Source organism: Lichenostomus cassidix, chromosome 11 (assembly GCF_008360975.1).
Source record: "Lichenostomus cassidix isolate B80296 chromosome 11, HeHo_3.0, whole genome shotgun sequence".
NCBI lineage: Eukaryota > Metazoa > Chordata > Aves > Passeriformes > Meliphagidae > Lichenostomus > Lichenostomus cassidix.
The window spans coordinates 4,384,819-4,407,919 of record NC_139492.1 but is presented as its reverse complement, the minus strand read 5'-3'; the positions used below and the strand labels follow the sequence as shown (position 1 = coordinate 4,407,919).

Genomic DNA, 23,101 nt, shown 5'->3' with positions numbered 1-23,101 from the left:
TAGTTGCAAAATAGTTGTGTGGCAAAACTACAGCATTGGTGTGCTTTGTGTAGCCCTCAGCCTCTGGCAGAATCATATTCTGAGTGGTTCCAGGTTCTTATCAGCAAAAGCCAAGTGTTGAGATCTCCTTTTCCAGACCACTGGAATATTCTCCAGCCTGTTACCCTGATTGCCCAAACGAGTGTGGGACAGTAGTGCTGATAGCAGAAGGCTGGGTTGTGGTGTAGCACTTTATTTTGGCCTCTTGACAGTATCATTAACACAATGCCCAGCCAGCCTTGATTTCTTTGCAGCTCCAGAGGATAACAAAGCACTTAAAGCACGTAGAGGCAGTCTGCATGTGGCCATTATTTTCCCTCCTGCTTTGATGGGCAGGGATGATCAGAGAAAGCAAGGGCAGAAATGAGGATGGAATTTCTTTTTCTATCTCCCCCCCAGCCAGGATGGTTGTGGTACCAGGGTGCTGGTGGCTCATGCCCTCTTTGATCCTGCAGTGAGGGGAGAATTGGGGTTGGAGGTGCAACTTTGGAGAAAAAACAAGTAAGATGTGGTAAAGATGGAACATGGACCCTACCATTCACCCCACCAATTAAATTCTTAAAAAAAAAAAAAAAAAAAAACAAAAACGGAAAGAAAGGGAGAAAGAAAAAACAAAAAAGCCAGCCAGGCTGGACAGAATGACCTGGCTTACTTACATGCCTTTCAGTCATGGAGAGGGAGCTTTGCTCTGTGGGAGTTGTTTTTAAAGGAGTATTTCTTAAACTTTCCAGTGCTTCTGACCCAAGCCTCTCATTTTGGGAAACTCTGAGTAATTTAACTTGGTGCAAAGTAGAATTTATTTTTGCTTCCCTGCTTCCCTCCCCACCCCCATTAAATTTGTTTCTGAAAAACAAGTGAAACATTATCTTGATTTGAAAGCCCTTCCCTTTACCAAGAATAGCAAATAGTGTTTTCCCATAAGAACAGTGACAGGGTTTAGTCACTGCCCAGGTACTTGGCACTAAGAAATTCCTCTTTGCTAAAATGGAGGTAATTTAGGTGGGTTTTGTTGCTTAATTATTCAGAGGAAGAGCACCTGGTAACTTTCTGCTCTTTGGCAGGCTTAAGTGAGATCCCAATGGGATGAAGAAGCAGGACAAGCTGTCAGTGTAGGAGGAGATGAGGGAGTGCAGTTGTGTTTCTACCTTAGTGAAGTTTATCACTTTACTGGCACTGTAGCCTGTGACTTTAAGAGCCAGGTGCCAAGGTTCATCTCACTCCATAATTTGTGTGGTTTGATGATTAAGCAGGTAGTGAGGGAACCCACAAAAAGCAGGAAACCTGTGCTTCTGGAATGGGGCATTTACACAAAGCACCAGCTGGCACAGAGATCGCTGCAGCTGTATTGTAATTGGGTGGTTGTGCTGATGAATGATATATTTGTCCAGTGGTCTTACAAATAATAGGTCAAAACATTTCTGTGGGATGTAAAACACAGATGCAAACCGGTGCAGAGAGCTGTAGCAGTTGTTCAGGGGAAAACATTCAACAGAGATGATCTTGCTATTGTTTGTACTTGTGTGGTGGGAGCATTTAGGGAGCCCAGCTGAACCCAGAGCCCCAGTGTACTTGGTGTTAGATTTAAGTGGAACAGGAGACCTTCACTTCCCCTGCCCTGCCCAAACAAGGCTGGAGGAATCCATTGTACAGATGGCAAACTGATATTCTGAGAATTTCCAGCAGTGGGGATTGTCCCCTCTTAAATGACAATTGTGGGAGCAGATTTATGTTCTGCCAGTGTCCTTCTGACTCTTTTTCCTGTGCTTGAAGCCTTGGGAGTCAGATGCTGCGTGTACTCTGAGCTACATGGGAAATGGGTAGGAACAGTGAATATCCATGTCTCAAATATTAGGGGAGGTACTTTTGGTTCAGTCACATACTTTGGTTTTGTAGGAAGGTGCTAAGGTCTGTGAGAGAGCTTTTATGTGGTGCAGTTTAAAGGTTTAACTTGCTGTAGGAATTCAGTTTGCCAACCAGCACCCTGGAAATCATTTTTGTTCTAGAGACAAATATGGAAATAAAAATCAAGAATAATTTCTTTCTGTGACCCAGAGAATAATAAAAGAGATGCTACAGATTAGGAGAAATAAAAGAAAACCCAACACGTAATTATCCATGTTTCAGATCCAGCTCCAAGAGGTTTTATGTGTCATCCAGCTAACTAGCTGTCAAGATGCTTACACAGCTCTTTAGTTGTGTCTTTTTCCTTGAATACTGTGCTCATTGAAGTCAGCAGGGATGTAGGGACAGAGTGAGTGTTCCATATGTAGTCATCTCTTTGGGTTTTCCATTTCAAACCCTCCCATTAAAGGTTACTCATAATTCCTTATTTAATCTGGATATCAGTGAGTATCACAGCTCCTAAAGGATTATTGGCCACCTCAGCCTATTTTTAGAAATCTTTATTTCCTTCGGGTTGTAGCTAAGCCAAACTATCTTTGTCCAGAGAATAAACAGAACATGTTAACAACTCTCCAGCTCCTCAAACATAAATCATTAATCCATTGTGTAAGGAAAGTTCCTTTCAACCAAGGAGGTTGGATTGAAACCATGATACATAATCTTTGGTATGTGGAAGCTGATAAGTCATAACAGTGTATCAATAAAGATAACAAACACTTTCTGTGGATATACAAAAGAGAATAACACATGCAGTTCATTGCTCTCTCTGGATCCAGGGCAGATACAGTGGTAGCCAACCACTTCTGCAGGGGATGGATACATCTAAACTTGGCTTTGAGGGGTACTGGGACTAGTCATTTTGGGACACACACAAATAAGCAAATATGTACCCTTGGTATTTTCCCAGCCAGTGTCCATCTACTTTGTTGCTTATGTGTTGCTCTCTTTGTGCTCAAGACTTTCTGTGCATTTGTAGTGCTAGGAACAGAGAGGTGTCATCCCCTGTAGAAAACGTGTAGCCCCATTACACCTCATGCTAAAAGTATTAATTATTAAAAGATACACTTGACTTATTTCATACCATGCTGCACTTGAATTAGAAGGACATCAGTGAGGTTTTTTCCCAGGGATCCTTAAATCTTCTCTTGTGGTGCAGGGTGCATATATAGATTTATCTTTGTTACTGGGGCTACACCTAAGGTCACGCAGGGCATGTTGCATTTTTTATCATGCTTTATAGTAAGCCCTGAACACTGCCCTCATTGTGGGGTGAGTTGCTCGTGTTTTCTGGTCAGCTGGGTGATGCAGCAGTGAAACATGTCAGTTGACAGCCTTTGGGGGAATGTCCTGAATTGACACAATACAGAAAGAGCAGACCCAGGTCTGCAGGAAAGCATGAAGCATGACTCAAACTGAGCTTTGTGTGCCTCTGACCTGGATCTTCTAGAATGGCTTGCCTGTGCTTTGTCTTTCCCACTGATTCTTCTAACCAGTGCCTATGAGTCCCCTAATGAGTACTGCTGCTTGGTGAGGGAGTTTACACATCTCTTAGCAGGGACAGTGCAAATGTGCTAATTGTAGGATTGTTTAGGTTGGAAGGGACCTTTGAACATCATCTGGTCCTCTGTCCACCCACCCCACACTTGTCCTCATGCAATGCAGGGTTTTCTTTGAGGTGGTTTGGGGTTGTGAGAGGCTGTGAAGCCCCAAACCAGGCACAGTATTGGCACAGGAACTCAGCAGTGCTGAGCAGAGGGGAGCAGCTCTCTCCCCATCCTGCTGCCTGTGCTCGTGCAGCCCAGCATATGCACACACCCCTGACTCACAGTCAACAGTCACATTACCTTTTGTTTTAAAACTCATTTTCAGCCCAGACTCCATGTTTTGAATCCCATGAATTAGGAAACTGGAACAATGTTGTCATTTGGGATTTGCAAGCATTTTGTATTGAATACTAAAACAAGCGATGTTGGCCTTCGTTCAAAAACTTTAATTTTGGATTAATACTTGCCTGGTTCTCATAGGGATTGTTCTATCTGTGTCTTCAGGAAACAGATACTTCCATGCACAAGAAGCCCTATTAATTGCAAAGGGATTGACTGTCAAATAAAGTCATACTTGACCTGAATGATCATGTGCTCTCTGGTCTTTACTGTGACCAGGTTACGAATTTCTTGTCCATTAGTATTGAATATTTTTTATACAATAGCCATGGGTGAGTATCAGTTTTTGTATCTAATGGTGAATGTTCAGAGTGAGTTACTCTTCTTTGAAATTTAAAACTGCAAAATATTGAGAGCAGCTGTTCTCCAAAGTGTGCTAAAGCGTTCCTTGTGTAAAGCACCTTTACGGCTTTGTCACCATGGTAGTGATTAAAAATAGTGCTGATACAGGAGTGGGGGTTATATAGAATTTAAACAATTACATTAAAGAAATTTACACCCTTAAATCTCAGTAAATAATGCCTTAAAACTGTGAGATCTGGAAAAAAATTACATTGGATATTGTTAAAAGGGCCAATGTGTTTAGTGACCTAATTTATGATCTGAGAGAAGAAGATTTGGTACCCTGTGACAATTCGATAGCCCCATGCTCTGCTGCATAGTGCAAATACTATCTGAAGAGCTCACAGTTCTTTGGAGTGGTAGCTCTGGACTTCAGACCTCTGCTTGGTGGTTACTCAGCACACAAAACTGTATCTGCCTTGGCTGTTTGTTTTCTTCAGCTGAAACACTCAGGTATTTTCACAGAACACAGAAATTTTCATTTTCTGTTATTTTCAGGTTAAACAATAAATAATTATCATACAATTAGGCCAACAATGGCTTTTTTTTTTTTCTTTTTTCTTTTGTGTCTCTGTGCAAGTCAGTAATATAATGACAGGAACCTAAGCTGTGGAATTAAGTTTTGCCTTTCAAGGCCTCAGGGTTTTGAAAGCATTGTGGGCTTTGATGACACACTCGTTTTGGATGAGCAGGTTTATTGCTTGGACAGATAAAAGGCAACCCACAAGTTTTTGGCTAGTGGTTGTGGCTTTTCCTCTGAAAATGCTTGGGTACCAGTCATGGGAAACCATGAACAGGTTTTTAAGATATCCTGCCTTTCCTCTGTATCATGGTTATGTTCTAGGCCAGACTTTGTAGGAAACAGATGTGTGGTCCAATGGTGTGTAAATGGAGCTGTGTTGCCAAGAAGAAAGACTGGTACCATTTTGAGCTTTCTGGTGAACATAGTGAGAGCATTCTTCGGTTTTTGATGACTCTTCTCATGGTGAAGTTGATGTTTGTTGGCATGGTTTGTTCTTTGCTATATGAAAGGTAATGTGAAATGCAGCCGTGTCTGCCTGCTGTTCATCTGGTGATTGATAAAACCTCCCTGTCTGTAATCTGAACAACCTCATTGCAAATTCAGGAGCAACGTAATGGAAATCCTGTCATACTTAGCCTTTTATTTCCATAACATTTATTTTTTGTAGATAAGTTGGGGGGGTGTCTTTTTTGTACTTTCTTTTTGGCTTGAGACATCTTTATGAGCACATGAAGTCTGTTGCCTCTCTCATTTTCCAGCACAAGTTTGACAGTCTCAGGCCATCTGTTATCAGAAGTCACTTGAAAATTCTTGGCCTTGTTTTCTGTTTCTGGGATCTCAGTTTGCTGGAGGTAACTGTGCTGCCACAGCAGAAAGGCAATGATCTCACTTTGGGAAGTGGAAATGAATAGATGAAAAACAGACAAGTTGCTGACAGAAAGTTTGTTCTTCTATTCACTTTATGAAATGCTGGTAATGTTTTAAGAACTGGAGCAGGTGGAGTGGTTAGATTTTTTTTTTTTAAGCTTTCCCTTTTTGCATTGGGAAAATACCTCTCTCTTTCTGGAGGCACTGGAGCAGGTTCCTCCCATAAAGTACATCTGCAGCAGTGGCAGCTGATCACCGTCTGTGCTGTTGGCTTCACATGAATCACTTCAAATCTGGGAGCTGCATATCCATGTCAGCACAGCACTTTGTCCAAGCCAAAGAGGCTCTTGGTGACACGCTGGGATGCCAGCCTGGATCTGAGCTGCTGCTCTGAGCTGCTCTGCCGTCATCTAGCCATGGGCACACATGCTTTGTGCCCCCCTAGCTGTCCCCTGCATTGCCAAAACAGCCTTTTTTTAAGGAGGCAGAACTCCGGCCAATTAATGGCCTAGTGGTGAAATCTGAGTAGAAACTAGATAGTTACTTTCTGTCTTGCTTTAGCTAAGTCAGGACCAGCTCTAAATTTTCCCCTCCAGACTTAGATGCTATCCTATTCAAACTAATATTAGGTCTGAAGATAGAGGGGTGTCAAAAACAGCTGAATAAACAGGTCAGCTTGTTATTGTGTGCTTAGGTCTCGGCTCTGAAGAGGAGCAGATACAATTGCTGGAGTATGTTGTTTCTCAGGAATGCTGAGCTGCTGGCCAGGAGGGATCCTCAGATTTTTTGCCGGTGAATTGCTCCTCTGCATTGTTCCAGGGCTGACCTTAAGACTAATTCTTTGCAATTCAGGATTTCGAGGTCATGGTGACCAAGAATTTCACCAAATTACAACTTCTCATCTATAGCTGTCATAATATAGAGCTGCACCAAAATTACTCTCGTGTTCAGGTTCCTAGCTGCAGAAAAATCTGTTTTTAAGAGATCTTTTAAGAAGACAGGACAAGACTGGTAGTCTTTCCCAGGAGTGTAATTATCCTCCTCACATGGTGCATTGGGTGTGAAAACCTGACTCTGGGAGTTGACACATGCTAAGTGCCTTGTTAAGCTGCTGCCATGGGGCCCAATTCTGCATTCTGAATGTTATGAGAACTCTTGGTGTCAAAAGACCTTCTTGACCCTGCAGGAGCAAAGGGGATCTAGGTATTGCTCTAAATTTCTCTTTCATTTCTTGCAAAGTTTTGTCCTTACATTTATTTCTTCCAATACAATTAGTATGTGGAGTGCATCATAGTATACATAATGTATTAGAGGATTATAAAACTGCTGCTAATATCTCCAAAAAACTGTAAAACAGTATATTGCAAGTGTCACAGCCTGTATCATCTGCCCTAGCTCTTGCTGTAAGTCTCACATTCATCTTGTCTGTCGCAGCTCCTTGTCTTTTTTTCCTAGAACACTGATGGTTTTAAAATTAGAAGATTAGGGATGTTGTGAGTGAGTCTGAGCATGAGGTGGGCAGTGGTTCTGGGAGCACCCCAGTGATCTCTGGTTCTCTGTGAGGATGAGATCTTGGGGTCAGAAAGCTGAAAGCTGTGAGTCTTCATTCAGTATTGCACATCATGCAGCACTTGTACAAAGGAGAAGGAAAACAAGGAAATTGCAGAGATTCAGTGGCATTTTGGTAGGCTGAAGAGTTGCAGGAGGTTTGGGGGTTTGTGCTGATGTGGCACAAAAAGATGCAATGTAAAAGCATGGAACAAAGTGATGGGAATGTTTCAGATGCAAATGCTGCTCTGAAATTGGGCATCTGCCTGTGAGAAACTGGAAAATTCAGTGCTCCAAAGCTCAGTGATCTGAGGATAGAAATACCCTACTTTTCTGAAGCCCCTTTTAAGATGCTTGCAAGCATCACATCAGCATCCAGTCCCTGCTCTCCCTAAGGTTCTGCAGCAGCTTTCTGACATGAGCATGTACTTTGAGCCATGCACATCTCTCTTGCTGACGACATTGATGGTGCAGGTGCACAAGAGAGAAGCCAATTTCAAAGCCATTTATGGTGTTGAAGAGCTAGAAAAACAGCAAAATAATACATTTGCCAAGGAGGAGAAAGTGAAACAGGTGGATAAACGTCCATTTGGGAGGTTTTGCTGACTGGTGAGAGGGGAGGAGAGCAGAAAAAGCCGAGGGTGTCCACTGCCAGCAGTAGAGAGTAATAAGGAAAAGGGATGACGTGGCTTTTTAATCCATTTTGCATATCTGGGAAGAAATAATGGCTTTGTGTGCTACTCGGTGCTACCTCAGCTTACTGGAATTTCCCAGAAAATAAAAGGGGGATAGATTATCTTTCTGAGGTTATCTTTTGTTGGCAGTTACTACAATGTGTAGCGATAGTAACTGCTTAATCCTGCTTGGAGGTGGTTTCTCAGGTGGTGAGTTCTTCTGATCAGAGTTCTCACATGCCTGAAATTACTGGCATCTGCTCTGCAGCTGTGCAGATGAGGCCACGTCCTGTTTTCCCAGTGATGACCAACTCTCTCGTGCCTGAGTGGGATCTGAAGGATGTAGTGCCCAAGCAGGGGGGAAGCTCTGCACAGCAGGTATGCCTGGCTGTGCTCCATGGTGGCCTTGTGCACAGCTTTTGCTTTGCCAGACCTGGTCAAAGTGCAGTGATGATAAGATTGTGCGTGCTCCTTTTTTTTCCTACACAATATCTCCTCTCTACAGTGGCAAAGTCATTTATTCCCACCAGAGGCTGAGAGCTGGTGGATGCCAAGGCTCCAGGGATACAGCCATCATGTGTGGAACATAAAGGGGATGAAGGTAAAGGAATTAGGAATCTGGACCAGTTCAGCTGGGTGTCAAAGGCATTCTGTAATGTAGTCGGTAATGGTAGGTCTCAACAGAGAAGCACACAGCAAGGACCACACCTAGGTGGCACTTAATGTCACAGTGCTTTGTGTCATCTGTGCTCTGTTTGCTGCATGTCAGAATCCACAGTTGCACAGTGTGTGCTGTGCTTTAGTTATTTAATACTACTTTTTTGCCCCTGTGCACTCAATGCAGTTAGTTCCCTGAAGGCTTTAGAAAGCGTGGAGTGTGTATGGGTTACACATATTCCTGCTTTCTGTCTAGTAGCCTGCCTCCTCTTTTTTTTTTTTTTTTTTTAATTGGACATGATTTTTCTGACTCTAGGTCATGCTGGAGACGTATCTGCACTCATAGTGAAATTCCGCATAGCCAAAGCAACATTAAAAACAAACCCCAACTTGGCTCCGGTGCGGAAAACACGGAACAGCAGTTGCTGTGTGCAGGATGAAAGCTGATGTTTTGCCAACCTGAAGTGTAAAGCTGGTGCTGGAACTGGGGCCTGAAGAATGGGAGTGTTTGCCAAAAGGAAATGGAAGCAGGGATGGAGGGTTTCGGGGAATGCATCAGTGTGGGCCATGCCAAAAAATGCCTCCCCTGTGGACAGGTCTGATTACAAGAGTAACCACATTAGCCCAGGCAAAGTGCAGCTGGAGCCACAGTTGGCCTTTTGCGTTTTCTAGCTGGGTTTACAGCATCACAAATGCAGGAATGAGGTAGAGCTGGGTTTGGCTCGACCAGCTGTGTTCCTGCATCCTAGAGACCCAAGGGCTGTGCAGGGATTCAAGGGAAAGATGAGGCACCAAGCAGAAACAAAGCCCAGTTTCTCTGCTTGGTAGTGGGGAGTTCTGCTGAGGGAGACCTCTTCCTTCCCCACTTTAGGGGGACTGGAAGGAAGCCACAAATTTTGCTTTCTGTTTTTGGAGGCACACACACTGTATTTGCATGCGGGTTCGTCTTCAGCAGAGCTCATGAATTTCATGGTTTTAGTTTTTTTTCTTTCCCTTGGGTAGAATATCTTTCCCTTTCCATCCTCTCATCCCCCCTTCTTACTGAAGGATATCTTTGCAGTAGTGTTGAGCACATCAGAGAGCAGAAGCCCAGAAGGATGGGCAGTCAGGTGACAGCTATGTGCAAAGGTGATGGATATAATATATATTAAAAAATACATGTATAATATGATTTGGGAGCAAGTTCTTCAGTGCATTAATGTCACAGCTACCCAGTGTCCTGCTGGGAGGTGACCAAGGAGCCTGCCTTGTGACCTCCCTTGTCCCATGTCCACTTTGCACTTTTCTTGGTTTAACCAGAAATGCGTTTCGTCCCCGTTTCATCCTTTTTAAATTGTGTTTATTTCAGCATTCTTTTCCTTCGCAGTGGTACTGTCCCAGTGGTACCTGAGCAAAGGACAAACTCAGTGCCTGCGGGAAGAGTCTGTGTGGTTGTTCCAGCTCGTGCATCAGTAACAGCTGAACCCACGTCACCTCTTGCTGAACCCATTGAACTCTGGCAGCTCTGGAACAGCACTGACCTGAGCCTGGGGGGTTCTTGCCTGGGTTAGTGAGATCTGGAGCAAGGTGGCACACACTGGTGGAAAAATCCAGGTGAATTGGGGTAGACTGAAGAAGGTGGTGGCAGGAGATGTTGAAATGGGGAAGAACAGCAGCAGGGTATCAACACTCAGCTTGTTGCAGGCACAGTGCCTGCCAGTGGTGCTTCTCCTTGGGGTGCCAGGATCTAGCAATTGCCTTGGAGGCTTGCAGATCTGCTCTGTTCCTGGCTTGCCGTATGACCTCAAGGAAATCACCTTGGTTTTCTTGCTCTTTCTCTCCCTCTAGCTTTTAATCATCTAGTCTGTGAGCTGCTCAGGGCAGAGAATGTCACTGGGTGTCTTTATTCAGGACATAGATTCACAGGTGCCAGTCTCAGTGTAATAAATAATGGTGCTTTTACCAGGATCTTTTTAATATGATTTTTATTTTTAATATGAATTAGCAAAAACTGAAGCGTTATTTAGACCTTAACTGAGTGAGAATCAGAAGTGCTTATCTTAAAATATTTCCCTCTGGTTCTCTGGCCTGTGGCAAGGAATTTGTAGGAAAGTGAGCCTCGACCAAGGCAGTTGCATTTAGAGAAGCAACTGAAGCAGAGAAGTTGATGCACTTCAGCATTTTGCACTGGGTAGAGAAAAATACGCAAAAAATGCCCTGACCTGAAAACATGGTAGAGTGCAAAAGTTTGCTGCTGCTGTTTTGTATCTATTTTAGAGAGCAGCACATTAGTCTTTCTGTACAGAGCTTTCAGAAGGTCATGAAGAGTTTGATTACTGCAGCATGAGCAGTTTGAAGTCCCTGATTTAGAAAAGTTTCCATAATCTCATTGCAGCCTGAGCCCTTTGCCTGGATTGGGATTTTTTGTAGGCTTAGTATTTTCAGGTAAGTTGTTTTTTGGTTTTTTTTTTTTCATATTGGTAAGTGTTGCAGGTAGGAACATGACTGCAAGGCTTTCAGTGGATTCATCTGGTGATTTAAGCCCATTTCTGACTACCAGAGAAAATTCTGTTAGCAACAAGTTTACCTTAGGTATTTTTCAGAACACCATGAAGTGGTGCCTACTAGTGTTAAAAGCAGAATATGGGTATAGTTGAGTTCTGGGGATGCCATGCCCTCTTTGTTTTCATGAAGATAGTGAGTTAAAAGACAAAATGCCAGCAGGTGATGCTGCAGAATACATGGTGCACCTGGGCTTTGTAGGACAGGCCAACATGTGTGTTGGACATCACCAGCAACTCTTCCTGTTCCTTGTGACGCAGCATTTGAACAAAATGTTCTGCTGTGGTGGAGAAAACCTTTCCAGAGCCTGCTCTCTGTGTTGTTTTTCTCTCTGCACATTTGCATCCAGCAAGAGGCACCTCCATTTTACATAAGCACTGTCAACATTGAAGTGTAACACTAGCCTGTGTCAGCCATCCCCACAATGAGCTGGGGGAACTTCGTGCGGGAGCCTGACCTTTTCCCTCTCGCTGGAGCTGCCCTGGTTGCTCAGCAAGAAATAAACAATTGCTGGCACCCACAGCCCTCCAGGGCAGCGCCCGTTCCTGCAGGAGCTGCAGCCTCTCCATTCCTGCAGGAGCTGCAGCCTCTCCATTCCTGCAGGAGCTGCAGCCTCTCCATTCCTGCAGGAGCTCCAGGCTCCCCAGTGAAGAAGCAATCCTTTGCAGGCTGTGCGTGGTAAAGGGGGAAGAGAGCTAGAATTTAGCAGGCTCTTAGGCATTAGGGGTGGCCATTAATTTTCTTTATGTAATGAAGATAGTATTTACTGATGGGAAGACAAGTTCCCCACAGTACAGAACGTTCCCTGGCCGGCAGTGGCAGAGCAGGGATGACATTTTGTCATCAGAAAGGCTAGCTTCATTTTTCCTTTTTGGATCAGGTGTGCTGGCTGCTTTAAGATATTCCTAACATGAAAGGTCTTGCTAGGGCTGAACAAGGCAAATGTTCCATGCTGGCTCATTTTGTGCATTAGAGTTCATTTTTCTTAGCTATTGACTACATCAGTGTTATCATTCTTGTCCAAGAAAGTGGTGTATGAGCAAGGGTTACAAGATGAAACCATTATAGGATAGAAAAACATATGAAGATCTTACTTAAAAAAAGCTGAAATTTTCCTAGGCTCTCTTGAACTTTCTGTTCGCAGCAGTGTTCAGAGGCTTTTGAGCACTGATAGCAAAACGTACTGCTTATAGATTTTTGTCACATTTCCTAGCTTAATAACTCTAGAAAAGTAATTTTTTTCACTTGTGGACTTCGATTCTTTCCTCCTGTAAAAGAGGATTGAGACTTAGGTCTTTGAGTTTCTGCAAGACTTAATTAATTAGAGTGATTTGAGAATGAAGGATGCCCTGTCAGTGTCACTTACTCTCCTCATGCTCTTTCTTCTGGCTACTTATTAAATTCAGTGGTTTTGCATTTAAAGTCAGCATGGCATGATTTTGGAGTGACGCTGGCTGTGTGGTTCTGGCTGTTCAGTAACTAGGAGGGTCAAATTCCACGTTGATATGTCTTATTCCCACTCACACAAATTTTCACAGGTGCCGCTGCTTTTAGTGAAATCCCACTAGAAACAGGATTCCCACGCTAGTATTTTTCTCGTTCAGGCTATTAATGATAAATGCTATGTGAATATTTTTAGCAACTGGGGGCATCTTTTACACCTCCATCCAGGGGGAGCGATCCCCTCACAGGTGTTGACATTCCTGTTCTCCATGCAGGTCTTTGCCAGGCTGCTTTGTTTTGCAGCTCGTGAGTGATTGCTGCTCCCTGCTCTGGAGCCAGCGCAGGTAGAATGGAGCAGATGGCTCGGTGCTGCCTAAGTGCTTGCTGAGACACAGCAAATTGCTTCTGTAACCCACTGATAGGTTTCAGGCTTTAATTGAGGCTTTCAGCAAGGCGCTCAACAGTGAAAAGCATTCTGCTGAGAAAAACAGCGGCGTAACCACAGCCAAAGGTTCAGGACAGCAGAGTTCAACCCTCTTGGGGATGGCTCCTCTATTTATTTATTTATTTTCTGCTGCTTTCCCACCATCATTCACGACTGCCGTGATGTCGTTTGCAGGCTGCAGCTCAGTCTGTCGGTGCAGCGCAATTCTTTGTGCTGGAAACGTGAAGCACAGACTGATAAGTTTGGATTTTGTGCTTGCAGCAGGCTCAGCATGTCTGCAAAGGTGGCTGTCCCCTGATGCTCCCTTTGAGTCCCTGTCTGCCTGCCCTGAGCAGCAGCTTTGGTAGCTTTGCGTGGCAGCGAGTACAGCTCCTGCTCTCTTCCCTCTTATGTACGTTGGCATCATCAGAAGTCTAACTTTTAATGGACATCTCTAAAAGGGAAAGAAAAACTCCCTTGCTCCTCCCTCACCCCAAGCAAGAGTGGATTTGACAGTGAAAGAAGGATATTTGTGGTGGAGTTGTCTGAGCAGCGTCCTGTTGGGCAAGAGTTTCCTTCAGCAGCTGCCCCTTAGGCTGAAGGAGCTGCTCTGAAAACGAGTTGTAACTCACCCAAAAAGGGGCAGCCCAGAGAGGCAGGGATGCAATAACTCAATGCTCTAGCTCTATCCTCCCCCCATGTTTTGTCAGCTTCCAGTTCTGCTTTGAATTTGATTTTTTCACAGTACAGGGCCAAGGAATAAGTTTCAGCACTGGAAGTTGTATCTGTTGAGCCAACTTGGTTTAATGTCCTTAATTAGTTGGAAAGGAGTTGTTTCCAGTTAAAAGAAAATGTCTGGTTGTCTTAGATTTAGTGCAGGAGTGGGTCTAACAAAAAGACCCTAAATAAAGGCGCTGCATGAATAAGAGAAATTAAATTCTATGATTCAAGTTTCCTAAAGGGTCCAAGAAATCTGTGATGTAGAAGTAGTGCTGGTAGCTTAAAATCACCGTTGGATTCTCTCTGTCCCAACGAGCTCAGAAGTACAAAGGTTTTTGTGCAGTTCTGAAATCCCAGCCACATTTGATAATGTCTGCAGCATGTTTTTATGTTCCTTTAGCTTTTCAGTGGCTTAAAATGCACTGGAAGTGTGAACTACACTGCCAATGTGCTTTTGTACTTGGCATGAATTTAATTAAAAAGATAATTGGATTGCTTTATCAGCCATTACATGTCAGCCCAGTGCCACCCTCCTCTCCCCCCTCTAACAATGCTGACAAACCCAGTGCATTTGAAATCTGTATTTTTCTGCATTGTTCTCTTCCCTCGTGTTTCAGATGGGGTGCAGAGGTGACTGTTTGCTGTTGAGCAGCAGTTCTGCTCCACAGGGGGAAGGAAGTAGCTGATAAGCAGAGAGCCAGCCTGGTCAGATGGTTCCTGCTGGGGCTGCCCTGGGCAAGTGGAGAGGGAAATGCCAGGAGCCACAAAGCTCCAAAACAAAACAAAACAATGCACACAGGCCCTTTGCAAAGTCCCCTGCCTGGATTACCCTGATGTGTAGCCCAAAATGTGCAGCTGGATCTGCAAGCTGCACAAAATGGGCAGATTATGTGCTTTTCGTGGAAATGCTGCTTAGGAATGTAAGATCCGTTTTTACTGCAAAACACTGATGTTTTCATGTTAACAGAGAAGTGCCTGGTGCTGTTAAACAAACCTGAGCATGTATCCAGACTTCTCAACAACCCTTTTTGCAGAGAGCCAGGCTCACGCAGAGAGGGGAGTAGAAGGGCATGGGAGCTAAACACAAGGTGGGGTCCTGGCAGGTGCTGTCCCTCCTTCCCTGCCTCCAGCACTCCTGCACACTGCCTGCCCTGGCAAGCCCCTCGTAGCTCTTGGGTGCCATTTATGTTGTTTCCAGGAGTGGCATTTGAACACTCATCATAGTTTCCTGGAGCTTGTAGAGTGCCATCCAGCCACCTCTTGGAATTTGGGTGGGTGGGTTTTCTCTAAAGATTGCTGTTCATAATGTTTAGCAGCCTCTGTTCCAGTTGTTTGTGGATGCATGGCTGCTGAGGAATAAGAGTTGTCCTCTGCTTATCCAGCTGCTCTGTCATGGGGCTGTTGGTGAAATAGCTTGGGCATGGTCAGGGCATGAAGGGAACTGGGGCAGATGGGGTTGGACAGTCAGGAATGCTGTTCTTGAGAATGGAAAAGCTGTTGTATGGAAGATCTGGAGACTTAACAAGTTGGCTTCTGTTACAACTGGAGGGTGACAGCATGACTTTTCAGGGTCTTTCAAGAGAAAAAAAAAAGCCTCTGGGTCTATGGGACTCTTTTGCTTTGGTGAAATTGATTTACATGAATTCTGAATGTGAATTTACATTCAGAATAAAGGATCTGTAAGAGTGATGTTTCTATGGCCTCTCTCTCTCCGTTGCCTAATAAGTCTCTTAAAAAGAATTTAAGCTTTAGAAAGAGTGCAATAGCAGGTATCTGTTGTTAGCCTGAGGAAGATGGTGTTTGAGAGAGGAGATGATGAAAAGAAAGATGCTCTGGAGTTAAAAAACTCATTTTAAAATGAAAAGAATCATGGTTTCTCATTGCTTCCACAGAAGAAATTGGTTTAAACATACAAGGTTTTCTTGTCCATTTACATGTTTTACGTACAGCTTTCCAGCAACCAGAAAAAGCAAAACTGGAGACACAAAGCAGCCTGTTTGGGCAGTAGGAAGCACAGCTCCATTCAAGGGGTTTATGGAGGTGTCAGTGTGACCCTTTGTGTGTCTTGCAGAAGAAGATTTACAAGTACAAGAAGGTGCTGAGTAACCCCAGCCGCTGGGAGGTGGTGCTGAAGGAGATCCGGACGCTGGTGGACATGGCACTGACGTCCCCTCTGCAGGACGACTCCATCCACCAGGCCCCCCTGGAGATTGTCTCCAAGCTGCTCTCAGAGGTAAGGCCTCAGCAGGGCTCCTGGTGCTTGCAGATGAGACACAAACAGTTAAAAGCTTGGGGGTGGGTTTTATTTTAACTTGGGCTGTCAAAATTCTGCCTGTGAGTCTGCTCGTGACTTCTGCTCTGGAGTGGAGTTTGCACTTGCTGGGGAGAAGGAAAATTTGACCCATGTTAGGTAGATTTCTAGAAACAAAACAAACCCCATTTTTCTTGAGTTTATTGGTTTTGTTTTTTTGGTTGGTTGGTTGATTTTTTTTGTTTTTTTGGTTTCTTAATTATCTATGGTCAATTTATTATGGGTCAAATCCATGTCTTATTTGAAGTCAGTGGTAAAGCTCTCTGACTTTTTTTCCATTGGCTTTGCTTCCATGCCCAATAATATTTTTACCAATATACGTACACACTAATACATTACTTGTGTAGCTATTTTGTTTTTACTAATTCTGGTAAAGAAAACTATTTTTCTTCACAATTATCTATCCTCCTCCTAATAACATCTGTTTCAAATAATTAATTTTTCATGGACAGGAAATGTAATGCCATGCAGGCTTTCAATGTCTTAGTTCTGATGTGGAAGGATTTGATATAAGGAAAAAATCTACTATCGTTTTTTCTTGCAGTAGTCAAAAATCTTAGCAACTCACAACTTTATAACCTCTGGATGGATCATGCTGCTGAAAAAGCCCAAATCCCAGAGCAAACTCTTCTATGTAGGTTGTAGCATAGGTGACTTTCAGTCAATTTATTGGCTTTTACTGATACCGTGTTTAAAGAAAGAACTTCAAGAAAACTGGCAGTTAGTTTACTACCCACAAATTGTATCCAACGCCACAACAATCCTTTTAATAATTCTTGTAGAAACATACAGCTTGTCCTAAGAAAACCTTTTAAATAAATATATTGCTAACTTTACTTTTCCAATTTAAAAAGATCTCCTCTGGCATCCTCGTTTGCACCACGCTTCATGACAGGCAGTATACTACCTTCCTTAGGAGAATGATTTCAATGCCATGTTTTTTATTCAGAAAATAACCAATTGAGTCTTGAGCCTTTGTGCTTGTGTCTGGTGGCAGCTGAGGACTGTGTGTACTGATGTACCAACTCGAGTGCTCTTTGCTCACTCATCTTTTTCTATTCAACTCTTTCAGAACAACAACTTAACCACTCAAGACCACGAGAGCATTATTGTGGTGAGTATCCTTCTGTCAAAAGCTGAGGATAGATCTATATTGTTTGATAACAGTTCTGTTAGTGCTTGTCTCTGCCCCAGTGAAGTAGGACGAATGTGAAATGAAAGCCTTTCCACCAATGCTGCTGAGCTTAGGCAGGAATCAAAACCATTTGTCTATTTTTTGTGTGGCTTTGTCATTTCTCTTTCCCTGTTTCATAGATGAATAACAATAAAGCTTTCTCATCAGCCTGAGTGAGAGAGCACAGCATGTTGAGTGTTAACAATCTCTCCAAATGGCCTCCTTAGGAGGCTACACAGAACAATATTCATATCTATATATTCTTTAAATAGTCAAACCCCATCATTTCCAGATGTGCCCTATAAAACCCTTAGGCTGAGTAGTTTCCTGAGGGGCTAATGCTGCCATATACAGAATATCTCCATTGCTGAGGGTATGTGAGCAAGTGATCGCTGTTGGAAGTGTGGATATGTGTATGTGTCACTACAGTTTAAACCCCTGCTAACTTATTTATAAAAATACCATCTTCAACTTTTTTCTTTTCTGTAGGTCACATTTATTTAGACATAGAAATAAGTGAATCAAGTGGCAGCTCTGTTGCTTGTGAAACAAAGTATAAAATCTCAACAGTCTGTCAGAGAGGTGGAACTTGGTTCCCCATCACTGTGATTTAATTTCATTCCGTGGTGATTTCCAGGAGATTTTCCCAGTAATCTAATCTGGAGCCTCACCACCACCTAATTGTATCACATCTCCGTGACTCTTTCTGCAAAATGACAAGGTGGCAGGTAGCTGCCAGTAGGTGTGAATTATGTTTAACTGCTGTTTAAGATACCCTTTAGCTGGAGTCAGCCACTGAGATAAGTTTCTAAAGTAGCATTTACTTTTCTTTGCTGTAGCTTTCATTTAACTCTAGACCCAAGGGTAGTCCTGGTTGTTTGGGAGAGAGGATTTTCTAATAAAAAGATGTGAGGTGGTCCTGCTGTGAGCAGGGAAGTTAGACCAGGTGGCTTCCCAAGGTTCTTTCAGCCTGTGTTATTCCTCTGTTCTGGTGATGGCTTCTTCAGTTCAAGTCCTGCCTTCGTGTAGGTTGTGCCTGAGCCACGAAGGAGCTGGCAGTTTCTGGGCATCCAGAGCTCCCTGCCATTACACAGATAACCTGGGCTATTCCTGGAAAGTATTGCTAATACTGTGTATTTATGTAGCATGTGGAAAGTACACAGTGCTTGGCGGTGCAGATGGGACCAGCTTTCCTTCTCTGGATGGTGCTGGAGCAGATCAATATTCCAACCAATCCCTTCCTGCTCAGGATGGAAACTCACGAGTTGCCACGGCTGGGCAACGTGGGACACCACATGTCTACTGCTGGCCACAGTGCCCATCAGGAAAACACAGGACAAGGTCCTTTCAGGCTGTCACTCTTCCACTCTGACCACAGAGGCAGAGCCATGACCTGCTTGAGTGTCCCTGTTGTTGTTTGGCAGCTCCTGTAGCAAACCCTCCCAAAGATGGATATAGGAAAGATCTTGAGCTCAGGTGTTCGATGGGGAGTGAGGATGTTCTGGCCTCACTAGATGGGGTTGTGTTCTCCATCAGCCCCCTGTGGCTGGGCCACCACCAGGGCAGGAGTGAACATTTGCAGAAGGGATGGTACATGACAATGACCAGAAACCTAGTGGTTCTTATATGTAACCAAGACAGAGCTTTGCAGATGTGTTTGGGTTTGCTGTTAAAATTGACACTAATCTTTACCTGTTTGTGTGTGAGAGTGGCTGCTGCAAACACAGCCATTGCAAGCAGACTCACAGGGCTGAATGAGGACATGAGAGCAAGAGCAAAAAACCAAAGCAGGCTGCCTTAGTAAAACCCCAGGTGCTATCCAGATAAAGTATCTGTTGTTCAGTTGTTTAATACAAAATGTCCTGGCTGCTGTGTTCATTGTCTTACGTTCAAATGGGTACTGGGAATCCCTTTAGCTGAAGAGTGGAAAAGCCCGAAGGCACCATCACGTAGAATATATTATTCTAGTACCATTTTCTAATTTACAAAGGAAGCAACAACAGCATAAGTTCATTACCCCCTCAGTGGCAGGTATGACCTCTAATGTATTTACCCAGGATAAGCACATTGGTTTGCGTAGCAACAGAGGAATGGTTGATCTCAGCTTTTACAAAGTTGGATGCTTGATTTTGATAAATAAGGTACTCCCAGGTTAGAACGGTGCTAGGTTACTTTTAGTGAGCTATTTCTTACAAAAAAGAGCTTTAACTCCTCCACAAAGGATATGTGTATGTGTGTGGTGGTGTTCAGTTTTTTCTTTCAGGGGGATATTCTAACTGAAATGGTGAGCTGAATTCACCCTGGCTTTTTTACGTCATATAGCAATTGGTCTGCTCCTGTTTCCATTTAAACCCTTATAAGCATTGCACTCCTTTGCCTGTTTTATGTATTTATACTGATGTAGTTAAAAGCAAAGTTTTCCTGAGGATTCATAACAGAGGTGTGCTTGAACTTACTTGTAAAATAAACATACAGCCCTCCTCTAATTTCTTTATTGATGCTTTTGCCCTTTTCTAAAAGTGAGCTTTTATACCCCCAACAAAAATACGTCCCTGTGGTATGCTTACTCCAACTTGTAATTGAATTTTTCTCTTTTTTTTTCCCTTTCTTTTTAAAGGCAATTGCACCTTTGCTGGAAAACAACCATCCTCCTCCTGACCTCTGTGAATTCTTCTGCAAGGTATCAGAACAGCTTTCCTTTCTGAAATCTCATGGTTGTATATGAATGTCATTCTTTGAACGGGAGGTTGTTTTTCTTCTTCAACTCCTTACCTCCTGCCCAGATTGATTTCACTTTATGGTCAGCAAGCAATGATACTGCAATAGTGAGCAGCACCATTATGCTTAGTATATCAGACTGTTTTGTCCTGATACTGTGTGAGAGTTAAAATCTTGAGACTCCCACACCTCAGTCTGGGTACAAGAGGTGTCCTACTGCATGTTCTGTTTAGCTAACGCAGAAATCATTGGAGCCACTGTGTTCAGATGTGTGTAACTCAGCCCTTACAGTATTTTGTCACTGGGTAATGGCAGTGGGAACATCATAAGGACCCATCCTCTATTCTGGTAAATCCGTGCTTGTGCTGCATTTTGCATCCTTTCCATAAAGTTTTGAGTACTTTGGATTGCAGACCTTGTGGATTTAAAAATACTACTTTTCCTGAGGCCTGTTTGTGTTTCAGTTTCAAGTCTGCTTAAGTTTGCTTTCTGATGCCTGGGTATGCATTTGTCAAACATTCTGGATGCTGATTGTAATTCCCATCCAGAGTTATTAATCAGCTGCTTCTTCCTACAGAAATTGAGTCAAGTTACAGAAACTCCTCTGGCTTGCATTTTTATAAGCATTCTTAGGCCATTTGTAGCCTCAGACTCAATGCATTTTTATTGCTGATTTGGGGTTTTTTTCTATTTTTGATGCCCATCAGAGATGGACACCTAATTGTCTGTAAATGTGTGGCATGGGCTGCGTACAGTTGCAGGAAGGGAACCAGGTTATGGACTTCCCAGAACTGAAGTGAACAGGGTAGTGAAAAGAAGAATTTATCTTCAAAATTGACACTGAGCAGGGGGTTGGGCCAGATGACTTTCAAAGGTCCTTCCCAACCTAAATTACTCTGACTGATAGATTATGATTGTATATTTTATCCTGTGATGGAAAAGTGAGTTGTTGGTACCTTCCAAGGTCCACCACAGGTTTTTATCCTGTGATGGAAGAGTGGGTTGTTGCTACCTTCCAAGGTCCACCACAGGTTTTTAGCCTGGATCCCAAAGAAAGGAGGTTTGTGCCATTACACTGCCTGTGTGAACATCCCTTCCTGTCCCCAACCTCTTTCCTTTTAAAACTGTTGGCAGTCTTCAACTGAATTTTACAAAAGGGGTGTAAGACCCCAAAATGTACACCGGTGTGAGTTTTTGGAAGAACAGGCAACAGGGAAGGGAGTTTGTAGTTTGTGAGCTCCCATGGGAGTCTTCTGCTAGATGCCAGCAAGTCCATAGGGACAAGCAGTGTTACAAGTACCTTACTCTCAGAAAAGATTAATTTAGCCCTTGGATCTTGTTAATCTTGAGGCAATCCACACGTGGGGTGTGAAGTTGGGGAGACACATCTCCATAATTGCTGCAGCTCACACAATGCCCTGTTGCTCGTTGCAGCACTGCCGAGAGCGCCCGCGGTCCATGGTGGTGATCGAGGTGTTCACCCCGGTGGTACAGAGGATTCTCAAACACAACATGGTGAGTGCTCCTGCCACAGGAGCTCCAGCAGTTTGGGGAAGTTTTACTGCCCTGTCTTTTGTGATCAGCAGCTGTTCTGTTGCCGGTAATGCGCTGTGGTATATAAATCTGGGCTCCCAAATGGTGACTGCTGCATGTAATTGTGTGTTACTTCATCAATGCAGAACTAATAAGCTTTCAGTGGGATTCTCAAGAGCTTCTAAGCAAGGCCATGTTCTGAGGGATTTTTCTTTTGGCAGCAGTGCCAGCAGATGCAGCTCCAGCTCTCTCCCACCTGGCCCTTGGCTCCTTATGTACTCCCTGCATGCCGTCCTTGCAGTCAGAACAGTTTAAAATCAAATAAATAACAAAATCAGAATGGGGACTTTGTTGATTTTGAGCTGGGGACCTCGACACTTTTTCTTTAACACACTGCCAGCTCTCAGGATTTCCATTTTTCTTTAGGCTCATGTCCAGTGAGTTCTTACTTAGGAGGTTTCCTGAATATCCTTACGCTTTTCTGCTATTATTCTTCCTTCTCATTGCAGGATTTAGGTACTCTGTCATTTTATGGCTGTTCTAGCCCAGACTTTCTATCTTCTCATTGCTGATCAATCCCTTGTTAGTGTTTGAAATAAATGCCCTGCTTTGCTCTCTCCACCCTAGACCAGATTCTCCTCCCTCAAACTCTGAAAATATTCTTACATGATCCATACTCCTTTCCTAAGAGAGCTCTGGGGTATTTATGAGCTCTCCAGCTTTTGTGGCATATTAAATTTCCTGCCATGGTTTTTAAGTTACATGAAGAGGTCTTTCTTCACAATGCTGTGGCAAAGAACAGCAAATAAATAAAATAAAATATTTAAGGCAGTTGATTCAGCTGTGATCTCAAGGATGAACCTCTGTAACTTCATAATCAACTTCTTTTCACTAACATATAATTTTAGAGACCATCCATTGTCATGCTGTGATTAGCATGAGCCCAGTAGAAAACCGTTCACATTTCTTATTTTTCCAATCTCATTATTTAACTCCCTGAGTTTACAGAACTAGGTAGAAAACCCAAGATGGCAAAAAGGTCATATTCCTGGCTCTGTGCCAGCACTCTGCAGACATGTAAACATTTTTGAATATTCTGTAGTGTTCAGTGAAATATTCTGTAAATGTTATTCTTGGATTCCAGGCTGATTTTTTTAAAGCATCCAGAGCTCTTGAGGGGTCTCAAATAAAATCTAAATGCATAGTGTAATGCTTGTATTTGGTTAGCTTCAGAGAATTGGGTATATTTACCATACTTAACATTTGCAGATTGAAAATCAACATGTCTGTACCGCAGCGTGTAGCCGGAGAATTTATGGTGTCAGGTATTAATTGGAGTGGATTTGGGCACTTTACCACTCTCTCGGGACTTCTGTACTGAATAGTCCTTTAGAGAATGTGTGTGTGTGTGCAGGTAAATGAAGTTACTCTTTAGGGGGACACTGAACTTCATCACCTCAGGAGGCCCTGTGCAGTCCTTGGGGCAGGAAACAGAGCTGGCTCTTCCCACCTTTGCCTCCAGTTTGTTGTGTGGCCTTTGAAAATTCCCACCAAGTTTTGTTCCACAGTTTTTTACTTATAAAATGGGGAAAGAGTGTTTCATTTGTCTAAGATTTTGACATCTCAAAACAACAAGGATTGTTTTTTTTCTTGCTGATTATACCGGTTAGGTGCAGGACTGGAGGCTGTTGTGTGCTGAGTTGTTTGGGGAGTGCTCAGCAACCTCCCAAACCTCTGGGTTT

The 23,101-nt window shown here is 43.4% G+C and overlaps 1 protein-coding gene across 1 annotated transcript in view; it reads left to right on the top strand.

Moving 5' to 3' along the window:
- Positions 1 to 23,101, top strand: part of CMIP (c-Maf inducing protein) — a 128,375-nt gene that overhangs the window by 78,226 nt on the left and 27,048 nt on the right. Inside the window, exons 4-7 of the mRNA XM_085071471.1 lie at positions 15,695 to 15,856; positions 17,007 to 17,048; positions 19,726 to 19,788; positions 21,261 to 21,341. Of these exons, the coding sequence (XP_084927597.1) occupies positions 15,695 to 15,856; positions 17,007 to 17,048; positions 19,726 to 19,788; positions 21,261 to 21,341 (348 nt within the window). The remainder of the gene's footprint in view (positions 1 to 15,694; positions 15,857 to 17,006; positions 17,049 to 19,725; positions 19,789 to 21,260; positions 21,342 to 23,101) is intronic.